Raw genomic sequence first — 16,695 nt, 5'->3', positions numbered from 1 at the left:
GGGATATTAGTCTGTATGTTATACAGTTGGTTTGAAATCATTCACTCAAATGGTTGAAGCGCATAATAGGTTTGTATTTTGAATGTTGAATATTAAACTAACTAAACTATTACTGTGCCGTAATAAAGTGGCATTGTGTGATCAGAGTGCTGTCTGTTTATATTGTCTGATAAATTAATATTGTATGATCTCATGAATTTACACATTAACAGTCGGCAATTTTCTGCCAGCATTCCTTCCTGGCTTTTGCTGCAGCAACAGTGTTGCTTTTGGCCTGGATGATGTGATTGAATTCTTCATATTGTTGAATAATAATTGTCTGCTCCTCCATGGTAAAGTAGGCTGCTCTGCAGGGTTTCTGCATGTTTGCGATTGGTCAGACGCTGCAAACACCTCCCCTTTATGTGAACGCGCAGAGATCCAGATTGGAAAACCCTGGGTTGATTTACCGAGTTGATAACCAGCTTCGTAGTACCGCTTATCCTGGACTGCGAAGATCTGGTTAAGTCAACCCAGGTAAAGGAGAGAGATCCTGGATAGGTTAATCCAGCTTCGTAGTACAGGCCTCTGGGGTCCTTTGCATAAAGCAAGCTCATAAGTGGCGCTTATTGTCAAACAACTTATTTGCCTGAACAAATAAGATCAGGCTTGAGTAATCAGACTAATTGCATGTGCACGCTGGTAACATGCATTACAATGTTCATCAGTCTATCAGATGTCTTTGCCTGATAACTAAAAACAAGATCAGGCTTCTAAGGCTGTCTTCACACTACAGGCAAATTTTTTTTTTTTTTTTTTTTAGGCCTGACTGTCAACACTGTTTTAGCAAGTGTCCAAATCTGATTTGGCTGTGATGTCATAATTGCAACAACAAACCCTTGAACTGAGCCATTTCCCCAAAGATTATAAGAAAGAGAATATGGTTTGGTCATCAGTCCATGGACTGATTTCGATGTCCTCCATTGATATCAGCTAGCAACTCAAATAAGCACGGGTCTGGTGTTGTGTAGAGACCAGGCAGGGAGTTCCAGTCCTCTGAAATGAGGCCAATGTGGAAGTAACTTAGAACTGCATTCTAGCAAAAGGCAACCATTTTGGTGTCAAAAGGACTTCCGTCTCTATACAAGTCAATGGAGAATTCACCAACTTCTCACTTGATTTCTAACCTCAGTAAATGTTTTCAAAATGTGTATGTGGTCTAAATCGCTAGTTTAAAGCCTTCTTCAATGCAGTATGATCATTTGTGAAATTCTGGCCTCCCTGATTTTATATTTGACGATAAAGCAGGGTATGCATTAGGGCCATAGACTGTATAAAAGAAATGGATCCGTGACGTCACCCATTGGTTTGTGGACTGCTGCTCGGAAGCCAATAGTTTTGAATCTAGGCAGCGCCATCTTGAAAATTTCAGGTACATGCTGGGAAAAATAAAAACACGGATTCTACTTATATGGGCATGAGGCGGGGCCATGAGCGGGGGAGGTTGCAATGGTTGCGAGGGCTGGATCTCGAGGACATTGGGCAATGAACCTGTCAATCACAACGTAGCCACGCCCTAATGCATACCCTGCTTTATCGTCAAATATAAAATCAGGGAGGCCAAAATTTCACAAATGAACATCATACTGCATTGAAGAAGGTTTTAAACTAGTGATTGAGACCGTAAACACATTTTGAAAAAGTTTACTGAGGTTAGAAATCAAGTGAGAAGTTGGTGAATTCTCCATTGACTTGTATAGAAACGGAAGTCCTTTTAACACCAAAACGGTCGCCCCCTGGTGGCCTTTGCTAGAATGCAGTTCTAAGTTACTTCCGCGTTGGCCTCATTTCAGAGGACCGGAACTCCCCGCCTGATTAGGGCGTAGCTACGTCATGATTGACAGGTTGATTGACCAATGTCCTCGAGATCCAGCCCTCGCAACCATAGCAACCTCCCTTGCTCTGCCCCATGGCTCCGCCCATGACCCCGCCTCATGCCCATATAAGTAGAATCTGTGGGGGGTTTTTCCCAGCATGCACCTGAAATTTTCAATATGGCGCTGCCCAGATCCGAAACTATTGGCTTCTTAGCAGCAGTCCACAAACCAATGGGTGACGTCACGGATGTTACGTCCATTTCTTTTATACAGTCTATGGTAGAGACGTAGAGAGACGTCATGGACAGTTTGAGTGTTTGGAGCTGTTCAGACTCAGACACATCTGTCCAAATGCGATTTGAAACTACTTTCCAAAGGTGGTTTCAATCTGGTTTACAAAAATCCGATCTCATGTGATTTATGACTGTTCAGACTAGGCATGGGCCGGTATGAGATTCTGGCGGTATGATAACCATAAGAAAAAATATCACGGTTTCACGGTATGGCGGTATTGCGATTACAGCTCTAAAATGTCCCTAAAAGGAAGAAAAATAAAGACAGACATGTTAATTTAACATGAATATACACTGTAATGACAGTGTGAGGGGTCCTGATACTCTATGCTGCAGCTGCACCACCTGAGGGATTTCTGACCTGCACTTTCTGTCTTTGACCAGACAAAAAACAGCTCATACCTTAGGAACGGTATGACAGAAAATTTGGCAGAAAATTGGATTTTGGCTTGCAGTGTGAAGGCAGCCTAAACTTGGTGGAGGGGGTTTATTCAAACTTCAATGATGTTTTTTCTCATGCACATGTTGGACAATATGAGCATGTTGTTGCATGTGCCTTGTAAACATATGCATCACATTTATGGCACAGTATGCTTGTTTTCACATCTCTTGGCACACACAGACTGCACCTCTTCCTTTTGTCACCTCTCTTGCAGCAAGTGATCTTGCTTCTACCGACCAGACTCTGCATCCCATAAATTGCTGGTAGATTCGTTTCTGGATCTGTACACACCAGCCATAATCAAAACACCCATATATGCTTTCATGTCTGTCTGGGTTACCTCCTTCCAATTGTCTTTGTAAATCTGTTTCCCCTCCAAGTTGGTCATGTTTACCACCATGGTTTTGACGGACTCAGTCAGGAACAGTTCAAAGCAGGATTTGATGTTGGATACGGCATATTTTGTAGGTCCTGGGGTCATCCTGATGACATTTTCAGCTGAAAGCCTACCTTGATTCTCAGGTGAGGATGAAGACCAGGATGAGTTCCCATTCTTTGACTTGAATGTGACAGTAGCCTCAGCACGGCCATCCTCTTGATTGGGAGGAATCCACTGGAGGATACTTCCTCCTCTGATCCATCCTCACTGTCAGTTTCCTGGCCTCTCTCCTCCTCAAGAGCGTGGTGATCAAATATATTATATACAATGAACTGTGAGCAAGACCCCAAAAAAGCATTATATAGGCTACCAAAGCTACGAGAAAAGTTCAATATTATTGAAACAATGTTGCAACTGTCTGTGAGAATGGCCAACAGGTGTTGTTCCAGCAGGAGAGAGACTCTACCAGGCAAAGGTTCCCGTATTGGTTGCCAGGGAACCGAATGTGTGTGTGTGTGTGTGTGTGTGTGTGTGTGTGTGCGTGTGTGTGTGTCCATCTGACAAATGAGGATGAACCTGAGCTCAGTTTTTTACACTAATTGTAGTCTCCCCCATTCATTTGTAATGACCAGTCATTTTTGACCAGGAACACAAAGAGTGTACAAAAGTTGAATAAAACACACAAAATTGTATGCAAATTAATAGAATTTATTTTGTGTGTTTAAATCCTCTTTGTAGACAAAGTCATGGAATCTTAGGTCAGTCTGATCAAATTAACTACATTTTTCAGAGATAAAACTTTTAAATTGGTCAGATTTGACCGGAACACAACACAAGGGTTAAGTTAATTGTTTGTTTCTTAACGTGCAGGTTAATTAACCCATACTCCAGATCTCCTTTACCACAAGCTGTTACTAATGAGCAATCAATCCCCACAGCATTGAGAACCATTTAAAAGCAGCTCTTTGTTCATGGAAACATTACAGAGGAGCTCCTGTTGGGAAGGTTTGCTGGTTTGTTAGCAGGTATGAAATTGGTTTTGTTTCTGTTACAATACTGACTTGTTGGAGCTAATTATGTTTTTTTTTTAATGTACAGTTGTCAAGAAACAACAAATAAACTTCAAGTCTACCCTGAATTTATCCATGTAACCATGAGGTAAGTCATTAACTATATGTTCTTACATGTTGTCTAAATCTCAAGGCTCAAAATCAAGTTTTTGTCTTGTTTTTCAGGGTGTTATGGTTTTCTTGCCTGCTGATTGGAAGCATCTCTTGTGTCCCTGCAGGGAAAAGTAAGCCAAGACCCAGTGAAATCACACTAAAAAGCTCTGTACTCTACTCTCAACAGCCTGTGATGAATGCTAGTTACTGCTAAAACAAAATCCTGTGTCTCCACAGAATATGGCTCAGGTGCTGCTGACCCAGGCTGGCGGTCTGTGCGCTATTACAGCCCTGTGGCCTCCTCATATGGGGCTGCTTATCCAGCTTCTCAGCCCAGTGGGTATAACAGTGGTGCTCTAGGTGGCGGCTATGGATATGGTGGCTATGCTAGCGCAGGTAGTGCTTCTGCAGGGGATGCCTCTTACGGCTTTGTTACCAGCTCTGATGCTGGGGATGAAACCCCAGAGGCTGTCTTCAGTGATGTGTCTGATCTGGAGCCAGTCTACGCCTCCAGCTCTCGCTCAAGGTACCAGCAACGAAGGGCAATGTATACTAAAACTCGCTACACCCCAGGAGAGCCTGGTCCTGTAGTCACCGGTGAAGCCTCAAACCAGAACTATCCTGCTAAAGCACCAGCCAAAGGTGGCTACTGAAAGGACCTTCTGGTAAGGTACAACTCACTAATGCATATTCTCAGTATTTACAGTGCACTTACTGAGTTTCTTACTTTGCAGGTCTACATGCTGTTCCTGACTTGCAAATCCGACTCTAATAAACTGGCTTTTTAACAAACCTTTGAAGTTGTATCTTGTCCTGATTGCATTACTCTTGATGGACCACTTCTGATATCTGGAAGGTTTAATAAGCTGCAGGGACATGACTTCTTTCCAATTTAAGAGCTACCTTGGTTATCCTCATCAGTTCTACATCACAGTCCAGGGCCCTCTTCCATAAATCAAGATTACTGAATAGGCCAGGCTTATTTTGTTAGTCTGGCTATTTTTCTAGCAGATCTGGGGTCCTTTACATAAAGCAAGCTCATAAAAGTGGCACTTATTGTCAAACAACTGATTTGCCTGAACAATACGATCAGGCTCGAGTCTTCAGACTAACTGCATGTGCACACCGTTCACGTGCAGCCCTTGACGTCCAACATGGATCAAATGGATTCACAATGACAAGAGCCACAGAGCAGCAGTCTCTAGCGCGCACACTTCAGACATACGAATTTCAACATCTCACAAAATCCAAGGTAGGAAATTGCTGATCAATTGAATGGGTCTAAAGGCACTCTTGCATTGCCCTGCATACTATGGCAGCTCAATCAAGGGACACGCCTTCACAAACAGTACATGGGGTGAAGTTGTATATAGACTGGACCTTAACAGAAAAAGGGAAATGCCTAAACATGTCTTGACCATTTTAAATGTACTAATCAATAACAACACCTTTTTTAAAACAGTGCTTCCTACCAGTTAAAGACATGGATTCAAATATTACATCCCATCCAAATATTTTTGCAATTTAATATTTGAGACTGTTCTGTCAGGCCTCAATGTTCAATATTAACACACAGACACAAATACACTAAGTTGACTATTTACTCAACTACATTACTGTAGGGCATATGTGAATGTATATTTATCATTCTTCAACTAAGTGAGCTTCTTTTTAAATTATGGTGGTTAATGAAGCCATATGTTAAATCATCTCTTTTCTTTCAGGATATGCAGCAACTCAGGCTAAGTTAGCCTGGTCCGGACCAGGTTAGTTTGCCAGCATAAGTTGCCTGGGTAACTGAGCTTGAACTATGCCAAGCTTGTTTTATGGAACCGAATCTGCTGGAAAATGAGCCAGACTAATGAAATAAACATGCAGTATGGAACAGGGCCTTGGTTCCATAAAGCAAACTCAGCATAGTTCAAGCTCAGGTACCATGGCAACTGATAAACTAACCTGGTCTGGACCAGGCTAATTGTCAGGCTTAGCCATGACACTGACCTGAAAGAAATTATTTACTATGTACTCATATGTAGTGTGTGTGTGCATACATGGAGAAAAAGTATTGAATGCAACTTTTTTTTCAGTAAATATATTTGCAATGAGGATACTCACATGACCACATATAGAGAAATCAAAACATTAAAGCCAATAAAGTGGAATGACACAGGGAAAAAAATAACTAAGAAAAAACAGCACACAAAGGCAAGGAACCAGCTAAAATATGTAAGTAGTTAGACAGTAATTCTACTTCCAATCTGTGCAAGTTAATATCAGCTGTTAGTACATATTGATGAGCTATAAAAAGGTTTTTTGTTACCAAAGTGAAACATCTTATGATCGATAAAAGCAAAGTCTCCCAAGACCTTCGCAACCTGACTGTTGCAAAACATTTCAATGGAAGTGGTTACAGATGTATTTGAACATTTCTGAATCTTCCAGGAAGGACTCATGGGGCCATTATCATGAAATGGGAGGAACATCACTCCACCCAGCAAGACTCCATGAGGAAAAGGCATATTGAAGTTCATTTAAAGCAACATTTTGACAAGCCTATGAAATACTGGGAGCATCACATCACAACATCTTGAAGCTGTCATTACAAACAAAGGATTCTCCACTAAGTATTACATTTTCAGTTAGTGTGTTCAGTACTTCTTGTGTGATTCCACTTTATTATACATAACTTTATATGTGTGGATTTCTTGAGTTAATACCAAAGTCTGGTGAGAATTTCATGTGAATATCCTCATTGGAAATATATTTACTGAAAAAAATGTTGACATGTTCAATACTTGTTTCCCCCACTGACATAAACCACATATGTGTTCATGATACGTCACATTGAGACATTGAGGCATAAGCTTAGTAAATCTAAATGATCCTGACAGAATAATAGCCTCATAAATATTTGAACAAGAAATGTATGCCTTTAACTGCTGTTTTCCTGTTAGGAAACACTGTTTTAGAAGGTACTGGTTAGTGATTAGTACATTTAAAATAACGTCTAAAAGGTAAACTAAGACGTGTTTAGTGGACGCATGTCTAGGGGTTTCCCTTTTTCTTTTAACCAATTAAGGTGCAGCCTAATTAACGACCTCAACCCACGTGATGTTTCTCTGTTAGTCATGACGTGTCCCTTGACACGCTTGTACATGAATGAGTTGCCATAGTACACAGGGCACTGCAACAAGGGTGCACCTTCAGAGACAGATCAGAGCCATTCAATCAATCAGCAATTTCCTGCCAGCCTTTCTCTTGGATTTTATTTATTGCTGCTGTATTACCTCTTTTTGTTATCATATGTTTAAATTCTTCATATGGTCTGCTCTGTGGCTCTCTTGTGGTGGATTTTGTCATTGTGAATCTGTTTGATCTGTGTTCGACATCATGGGCTGCTTATGAATGGTGTGCACACGCAATTAGTCTGAATACTGGAGCCTGTCTTGAATTAGTCTGATTGCGTGAATGTGGATCGACCTTTATGGAACCGCTTTAGCCCGATCTCATTTGTTAAGCTCATTCAAGTCAGGTGTTTGACAATAAGCCCTGCTTTTCTGAGCAGGCTTTATGGAACGGACCCCAGGTCACAATTATGATGCTGCATCTGCAGCATCACTGACAAACGTAGTGTTGGCCTCATGACGATGATGAAGCTGCAATATGAAGGCCTGCCATTCACAAGCCTTATGCCAACGTTCTTCACAGTAGTCTGCCTCTGACTGAATATGTCCAGCATAGAAGGTGTCGGTCTGAATTTTTCTTTTATACTTATCACTCTGAGCAGACGGTAGAATGAGATTCATAAAAACGCCAGAGGACACAACCTACTGCTGTATGAGCAGCGAAAAGCACTTTGCCAAAAAGACTTGTGTAGGAACATAAGTATTGCACTTAATTCAGTGACTCTCCAAGGCCTACAGTGTTTAAAAACAGAAATGAACCCTTTCTGAAGAGGATTTTTAGGCCTCTTTAAGCGACTATGATCTGTGCTTCCCCGAGATGTTTAGGAAGGCTGTTCCATAAGCATTGTGTGGCAGAGCAAGAGGCTTAATTCCCACTCCATAATGCAGAGCTTTTGTACTTGAGACTTAGACAACCAAACTGTTGGTAGATCTGAGGGTGGAAGTTTGTGGTGTGATCAGGAAGCACATCATATGGTATGGATGGTAGCTATGGAACAGATTCCTGAGTTTATAACTTATAATATAGTTTGAAGGTGAAAAATGCTGCGCATTAACAATGTACCTATATCCAATATAACAGGGTTTCTAAGTGGCTTTTTACAATTATGAATGTGCATGTAGAGTAGTTCAGGATTATTAACCTAAGTGGTAAATTGTCATTTAAAATAATTCCAAACTCTTACAAACTGTCTTGTTGAAAATCTGGGTTCTTAACGTTTGACTATTTGTTGAACTCGAAAGTTCGAAAATAGTTGAGAAGAACTTTGTCAAGCATGCTACTAGTCTTCCACTTTTGTCAGGCTTTTTGCCTTTATTTAGCAGACAGTGAGAGACAGGAAAATGGGGAAAGAGAGAGGGCAATATAATATGCAACATGGGTCCCTCGGCTGTGAGTTGAGCTGTGGACCTTGCAGTTATTTGGTATATGCCCTGTAGGTTATCACCAGCTGTTACTAATGAGCAATCATTCCCCACAGCAATGAGAGCCATTTAAAAGCAGTTCTTAGTTCATGAAGACACTACAGCAGAGCTCCTGTTTGGAAAGGTTTGCTGCTTTGTTAGCAGGTATGAAATTGGTTTTGTCTGGGCTACAATACTGAATGTAATTGTAACTAATATTGCTAATCATGATCTCATTTTTAATGTACAGCCTGTTGGGAAGAAGCCACAAATTAGCTTCAACTCTAACCTGAATTTATCCACCTAACTACACAAGGATGAGGTATGTAAATAACTATGTGCTTACATGTTGCCAAAATCTCAATGTTCAAAACCAAGTTTCTTTGTCTTGTTATTCAGGGTGTTGTGGATTTCATGCCTGCTGATTGGAAGCATCTCTTGTGTTCCTGCAGGGAAAAGTAAGCCAAGAACCACTGAAATCAGACACTAAACCTCTGTATACTACTCTAAACATCCTGTGATGAATGCTAGTTACTGCTAAAACAGAATCCTGTGTTTCCACAGAATACGGCTCAGGTGCTGCTGGCTCAGGTGCTGCTGACCCAGGCTGGCGGTCTGTGCGCTATTACAGCCCTGTGGTCTCCTCATATGGGGCTGCTTATCCAGCTTCTCAGCCCAGTGGGTATGACAGTGGTGCTCCAGGTGGCGGCTATGGATATGGTGGCTATGCTAGTGCAGGTAGTGGTTCTGCAGGGGATGCCTCTTACGGCTTTGTTACCAGCTCTGATGCTGGTGATGAAAACCCAGAGGCGGTCTTCAGTGACGTGTCTGATCTGGAGCCAGTCTACGCCTCCAGCTCTCGCTCAAGGTACCAGCGAGGAAGAGCAATGTATACTAAAACTCGCTACACCCCAGGAGAGCCTGGTCCTGTAGTCATGCCAGTATCAGGAACCACCAGTGAAGCCTCAAACCAGAACTATCCTGCTAAAGGTGGCTACTGAGAGTCACTTGTGGTAAGGTACAACTCACTAATGGATATTCTCAGTATTTGCAGTACACTTGACTTACTGAGTTTCCTACCTTGCAGGTCTACATGCTGCTCTGGACTTGTACATCTGATGCTAATAAACTGACTTTGTAACAAATGAAGTGTCCATTTGTACTGGCCTTTTTCATTAGGTTTACAAGGCAACTTCTGAATTATGGAATTCTACAACTGTCTCTTGAGCATTGTGCCTTTTTTTTTTTTTTAAGCCTTGAATGCCAAATTGCTCCTGCATGTGGCTGCATTATTGAGCTTACTTTGTCAAATCGTGCATTCAAACTCTAACTGCAGCTTGCAAGTGTTCACAGAACAATTAAAGGTTGAGATTTTTTAAAATTGAGGGTAAAGTGCTCTGCATAATGAAATATACTACCAGTAAATGTGGTCCTGAAACAGTTAAATACTGATGTACCCTGAGTTTCTCCTCCTTAGTTGAAGCCCGCAGACTGAAGGAGGTGTCAGACATGGTGTGTCCTTTTCTTAAAGAGTCAGTTAATATTGAAGCATAAATCTCCGTCAGAGGGTGATCAGACCCTTCTGGGATGTTTTATCATTCTCTGATGTTCTGTTTGAGTGTTTCCCTTTTGTACAATCAATTTATCTGAACAATATTCTCAGCCCCCGTATCGTCTGTACGACACCACATGGACATGCTCTCAGTTCAGAATAAGTTCTCTGTTCATGTTCATGTTTCCAAGGCAACCGTCTGTCGGGCTGTCACAAAGGCAATATTTGAAGGTGATTGATAGCCAAGTGGTTACTGCTCATGCTTCAGTGGCAGTGTCGCTGGTTCAATACCAGTGAGGCTCTCTCTCTATCAGCTACTGTTAAATTACGGTGAAAGTGCCAAGTGCCCAAACATAAAACTAAATTTGACTATTACACTTAAATGTTTACTTTTGTAGTGTTGTATGTATAAAGGCATAGGTGTTGCTTTCAAATAGACAATATTAAATACTGGCAGTGTTGGGATGGCTGAAAAATTGACTTTCTTTAGAAGATTTCATAAACTACTGAAATATATATCACATGTTGAATGTAGCATTTAAATGCTGTTTAATGAGGTAGGGCAGGCTAAACAACACCACAATTGTAATCAATACCTTACTTGTTTGAGCTATATTTTTATTTTTCATATTCAGTTGCTGCCAAGTAGGCCTACGCTTTGTACCTGTTGGGGTCTGCATGAATGTTAAATGTGCCACGCACACACACAGAATATAAATGTTGAATAAGTCGACCACTCGAGACAAAATGTTTCTCTTTTTTTTCATTAATACTTTTCTTAAATATACTCATCGTCTGCATGTATTCATTAATATTTCTAAATCCTTTGGGGGAGAAGTGGGAGGACTGAGCCCTTTGTTTCTCCTGTTGTCATGGTGAATCATGTTATCTGTGCTCCATTGATGAGGGCTTGGTATCTCCTCATGCAGAAGCTTCACTCAGAGTTACTTTGACTCAGAGTTGATTGAACTAACTGTTAACACTTGTTCTGAAAACTCTGAGTTTGACAGCTCAGAGTTGGTCAACCTAGAGTAAAGGTTTTAACTCAGAGTTAGTTAAACAGGCCCCTGCTTTCTGAAACGGGCCCCAGGTGTGCTTTACCACAAGCTGTTACTAATGAGCAATCCTCACAGCATTGAGAATAATTTAAAAGCAGCTCTTTGTTCATGGAGACAGTAGACACCACAGAGGAGCTCCTGTTGGGCAGGTTTCCTAGCAGGTATGAAATAGGTTTTGTTTAAATTACAATACTGACTTTAATTGTTGGTGCTAATCATCATGTTTTTTTAAATGTACAGCCTATCGGAGAGAAGCAACACATTAGCTTAATCTCTAACCTGAATTAATCCACCTAACTTCACAAGGATGAGGTAAGTAATTAACTGCATGTTCTTATGTTACCAAAGTCTCAACACTCAAAACCAAGTTTCTTGTTTTTTAGGCTGTTGTGGATTTCATGCCTGATGATTGGAAGCATCTCTTGTGTCCCTGCAGGGAAAAGTAAGCCAAGAACCACTGAAATCAGACACTAAAAACCTCTGTACTCTAATCTTAACATCCTGTGATAAATGCTAGTTACTGCTAAAACAGAATCCTGTGTCTCCACAGAATACGGCTCAGGTGCTGCTGACCCAGGCTGGCGGTCTGTGGTCTCCTCATATGGGGCTGCTTATCCAGCTTCTCAGCCCAGTGGGTATGACAGTGGTGCTCTAGGTGGTGGCTATGGATATGGTGGCTATGCTAGCTCAGGTAGTGGTTCTGTAGGGGATGCCTCTTATGGCTTTGTTACCAGCTCTGATGCTGGTGATGAAACACCAGAGCTGGTCTTCAGTGACGTGTCTGATCTAGAGCCAGTCTACGCCTTCAGCTCTCGCTCAAGGTACCAGCGAGGAAGAGCAATGTATACTAAAACTCGTTACACTCCAGGAGAGCCTGGTCCTATAGACATGTCAGTATCAGGAGCCACCAGTGAAGCCTCAAACCAGAACTATCCTGCTAAAGCACCAGCCAAAGGTGGCTACTAAAAGGACTCTCTGGTAAGGCACCATTTGCTCAATCCTCTTGTTGTTCATTGATTGACTGACTAACATCTCTGCTTTTGCAGGTCTGCTCCAGATGATTCAGCTGTTCATCAACAAATAAAATGTGACTTTCTTAATTCTTGTCTCAAGGGTTGTTTGTGCCAGTATGATCACTGCCTTTTCTTGTAGGTGAGATGCCAAACACTTAAACTGAGGAAATGGGTTTAAAATCACTTTCTAATGTGTTTGGAAGCTATCAGCCATGTAGAAATGTAGCGGTGTATCTCCTTGAAGAACAAATGGCTTTTTTTTGTTGTTGACTTGTCTATATAGAAGCCAGACCTTAGTCTGAGGACACAGGTCTGAAGGAAGTTTGCTTTCAGACATGGGGAGCAAAATGTTTCCAGTTTACAGCTTGCTGCTCTAAATCTTCACAATGTTTATATTATAACCATCCTTCAGCATCTCCTAGTTCACAGCCATTTTTTTTTTTTTTTTTGTGCCAAGTAACTTCTACTGGACATGAAGATTGAGGCCAAAAGGGGTTTTAAGTTTACCATAAGCATGGTGTTGCAGGGCAAAAGGCTCATTCCTGCATGATTTCCTACTATTCCATAGCTCTTTCACCTAGAACATTCTCACTGTCACATTGTAATTGAAGTTAATCTGAAGGTGGAAGTTTGGTGTGATCAGGTCCTGTATGGAACAGATGCCTCAGTTTAATTCATAATGAAGATTAAAGGTGAAAAATGCTGTGCATTAACAATGTTTCAGTATAACATGACTTCTAAGTGGCTTTTACAATTATGAATGTACATGTAGTCTAGGATTATTAACTAAAGTGCTTGTCATTTAAAATTCTTAACCCAGATTCAACAGACTTTAACATTTAACTTTTTGAATTCAGTTCAAAAATAATTTAGAGCTTTGTCAAGCACGCTAATCCACTATTTGGCAGACAGTATAGAGACAGGGTAATGCAACATGGGTCCTTGAGCTGTGGACCTTGCAGTTATTTGATGCCCTAAGCATTAGACCAGCAGGGTACTCCTGGACATTTACAATGATTAAAAATGATCAAGGTATTAATACTTTATGTATGATTACTCATCTGCAAGCAACAAATAAAATGATGGTATAGATGGACACAGCACCGTAACACTACCCTCTGCTGGCTAAAACTGGTACATCCAATGAAGAGCAGGTCAGCTTGCAGGTAGTCACACAATACTTGTTAATAGGGGTGTGATGATACACTCAGGTCACGAGACGAGAGTTTAAGAAAACTTCAATGAGGAAATATGACTTTTATTTGAAATTCACAAAATGGAAATAAAGCAGATGCATTTTGAAATGTTTTAACTAATCATCTTGTAGTGAATCACTTCAGTCCTACTTTCTAAATATATAATTATCATATGCAGTATGCAGCACTGTAAAAGGTTTCTCCATAAAGATATTTTATAGATGGATAATTTTGGTATTAACGGAAATAACAATCATAAATACCAAAAAAATTATAAAGGGTAGAACAAATTCTAATATATAAATATAAATTAAATAAAGTATCCAATTATCACAAATTATAACATATTGCTAATAAAAAAACACAGAAATAAAAGTAAATTGCACAAATCCTGTATCACATAAATACACAAGTAGAACAACATATAAATTGTTATGGCAGTGTGACTCATTTTAGTTTTGGCATCATTAAGCTTCCATAGCTGCTCCTCCTACTTCAGGCTCAGTGTAGAGACCTGAGGTCAACTTACCACTGCTCCTCTCCTCATCTCATACTTCTGACTGAGATCTTCTCAACAGGTAGAAGCTGTAACAAGGTTAATGATCCACACGTGACATTATAAAAAGAAGACATGACGTGCAAATGAGCGATAGAAAACCGATGGTCTTTTTTTTTGGTGCGCCCCTTAATTATAGCTTTGCGAGACAACATTCACTTCGAATAATTGGGACGTTTTAGTCTCGTGGCACGAGATCTCGTCACACCCCTACTTGTTAATATAACCAAACATTATTAAAATACAGTAAAACAGTGTCATAAACATAGTTATATCAAAATGGAATACAATGATAAACTGTAACACATGCATGGTACCATACCCTCCCCCACTTAAAAAGCACTTCATTTTCACAACAGTTGATGTATAGTTGGTGCACTCCTGAATAATGAAATATTTTTAATTACCAGAGAAGAGACTTCCATCTCCTTCTAAATTAAATGCATTCAAAATCCAAAGTACAAACTATTAGTGTTTAATATAGTGTTTAATATTAATATAGCAATGCCACTTTATCTGAACATCAAACCATTTTCTCTTTTCCAGGCTCCATAAACATTTTCACCTGATTTGGATGAACTGGTCAATGTAACCAGAAACTAAAATATCTGCCAACATTAGACTCTTCAAGGTGCCCACTTGATTGTTTGTTTCTTAACGTGCAGGTTAATTAACCCACACTCCAGATCTCCTTTATCACCAGCTGTTACTAATGAGCAATCAATCCCCATAGCATTGAGAATCATTTAAAAGCAGATCTGAGTTAATAATGACACTACAGCAGAGCTCCTGTTTGGAAGGTTTGCTGCTTTGTTAGCAGGTAGGAAATTGGTTTTGTCTGGGCTACAATATTGACTGTAATTGTAGGTGCTAATCATGATCTCATTTTAAATGTACAGCCTGTTGGGAAGAAGCCTTCAACTCTAATCTGAGTTTATCCACCTAACTACACAAGGATGAGGTAATTAACTATATGTTCTTACATGTTGCCAAAATGTCAAGGTTCAAAATCTAGTTTCTTTTTGTTTTTCAGGGTGTTGTGGATTTCATGCCTGCTGATTGGAAGCATCTCTTGTGTCCCTGCAGGGAAAAGTAAGACAAGAACCACTGAAATCAGACACTAAAAACCTCTGTATGCTACTCTAAACATCCTGTGATGAATGCTAGTTACTGCTAAAACAAAATCCTGTGTCTCCACAGAATATGGCTCAGGTGCTGCTGGGTCAGGTGCCGCTGACCCAGGCTGGCGGTCTGTGCGCTATTACAGCCCTGTGGTCTCCTCATATGGGGCTGCTTATCCAGCTTCTCAGCCCAGTGGGTATGACAGTGGTGCTCTAGGTGGTGGCTATGGATATGGTGGCTATGCTAGCTCAGGTAGTGGTTCTGCAGGGGGCGCCTCTTACGGCTTTGTTACCAGCTCTGATGCTGGTGATGAAAACCCAGAGGCGGTCTTCAGTGACGTGTCTGATCTGGAGCCAGTCTACGCCTCCAGCTCTCGCTCAAGGTACCAGCGAGGAAGAGCAATGTATACTAAAACTCGCTACACCCCAGGAGAGCCTGGTCCTGTAATCACTGAAGCTTCAAACCAGAACTATCCTGCTAAAGCACCAGCCAAAGGTGGCTACTAAAAGGACTCTCTGGTAAGGCACCATTTGCGCAATCTGTTTGTTGTTCATTGATAGTTGACTGACTAAAGTCTCTGCTTTTTCAGGTCTGGTCCAGATGACTCAACTGTTCATCAACAAATGCAAATAAATTGTGGCTGTCATGACAGCCTTTCTTAATTCTTGTGTCAAGGGTTATTTGTGCCAGTTTCTAAGCCTTCTGTAATCTCACCTACAGTAAAGGTAGGGGTTTTTTTTTTTTTTTTGGAGGGGTAACAAATGGCTTTAGACTTGTCTAACTAGTATCTCTAGAAGCTAAAACTTAGTCTGAGGTCACAGGTCTAAAGGAACTTCGCTTTCAGACATGGGATGCAAAACATCTACACTTGTACATTCTTGCAGGTCTACATGTTCACAACATTTATATTATAACATCAAACATTTCCTAGTTTACAGCCATCATAAATCACCTTTTTGTACCAAGTAACCTCTATTAGACATGGAGGTGTGTTGAGACCAAAGGGCCCTCCTGAATAAAAAGGGTTTTAATAGTCTATACCACAAGCATGGTGTGATTATTTTATACTACACAGCTCCTTTCACTTAGAACATCTTCACTGACATTTTAATTGGAAGTTATATATCACTGTCATGGTGGAATTTTCTTGACTTTATACCAAACTAACAAATTCCTACAATGGGGAAGTGACGTAATGACTCATCCAGTTTGACTCAGTCCCTGATGTGTTCTGCTGCACCCTCAGGTGGTTAAGACTGCTACAACACAAAGGACCCTGTTAAACATGGTTGTCTAGAAGTCCCACAAGTGGCTACTGGTGCAAGAAATCAGTTAAATGTGCAATTAAAACTGAAAGTGCTACTTTGCCCAGTTTGTGATCCAGTGTAAGCACAAGTGTATTTGCTCTACTTTTTTTTTTTTTTTTTTTTAAATTGCAGTAACTTTTGAAATGAAATTTACTTTTTGTTTACAACCATT

General features: G+C 40.6%; 2 protein-coding genes across 2 annotated transcripts in view; both read left to right on the top strand.

Moving 5' to 3' along the window:
- has3 (hyaluronan synthase 3) overlaps window positions 1–16,695 on the top strand; it is a 205,029-nt gene that overhangs the window by 143,568 nt on the left and 44,766 nt on the right. The window lies entirely within an intron of this gene.
- Window positions 4,124–4,786, top strand: LOC128359475 (fibroin heavy chain-like). Its single transcript, XM_053319967.1, has 3 exons — window positions 4,124–4,128; window positions 4,206–4,264; window positions 4,371–4,786. The coding sequence occupies exons 1-3, from the start codon at window positions 4,124–4,126 to the stop codon at window positions 4,784–4,786; spliced, it is 480 nt and encodes a 159-aa protein (XP_053175942.1).

The sequence above is a fragment of the Scomber japonicus genome, chromosome 5 (genome assembly GCF_027409825.1).
Source record: "Scomber japonicus isolate fScoJap1 chromosome 5, fScoJap1.pri, whole genome shotgun sequence".
NCBI lineage: Eukaryota > Metazoa > Chordata > Actinopteri > Scombriformes > Scombridae > Scomber > Scomber japonicus.
The sequence above is the reverse complement of the archived record's forward strand: the minus strand, read 5'-3'. Positions and strand labels throughout refer to the sequence as shown.

Bases quoted from the DNA above. Each gene is read 5' to 3' on its own strand.
- LOC128359475 (XM_053319967.1), top strand. The intron at 4,265-4,370 runs GTAAGCCAAGAC...GTGTCTCCACAG, and splicing joins TTGTGTCCCTGCAGGGAAAA to AATATGGCTCAGGTGCTGCT.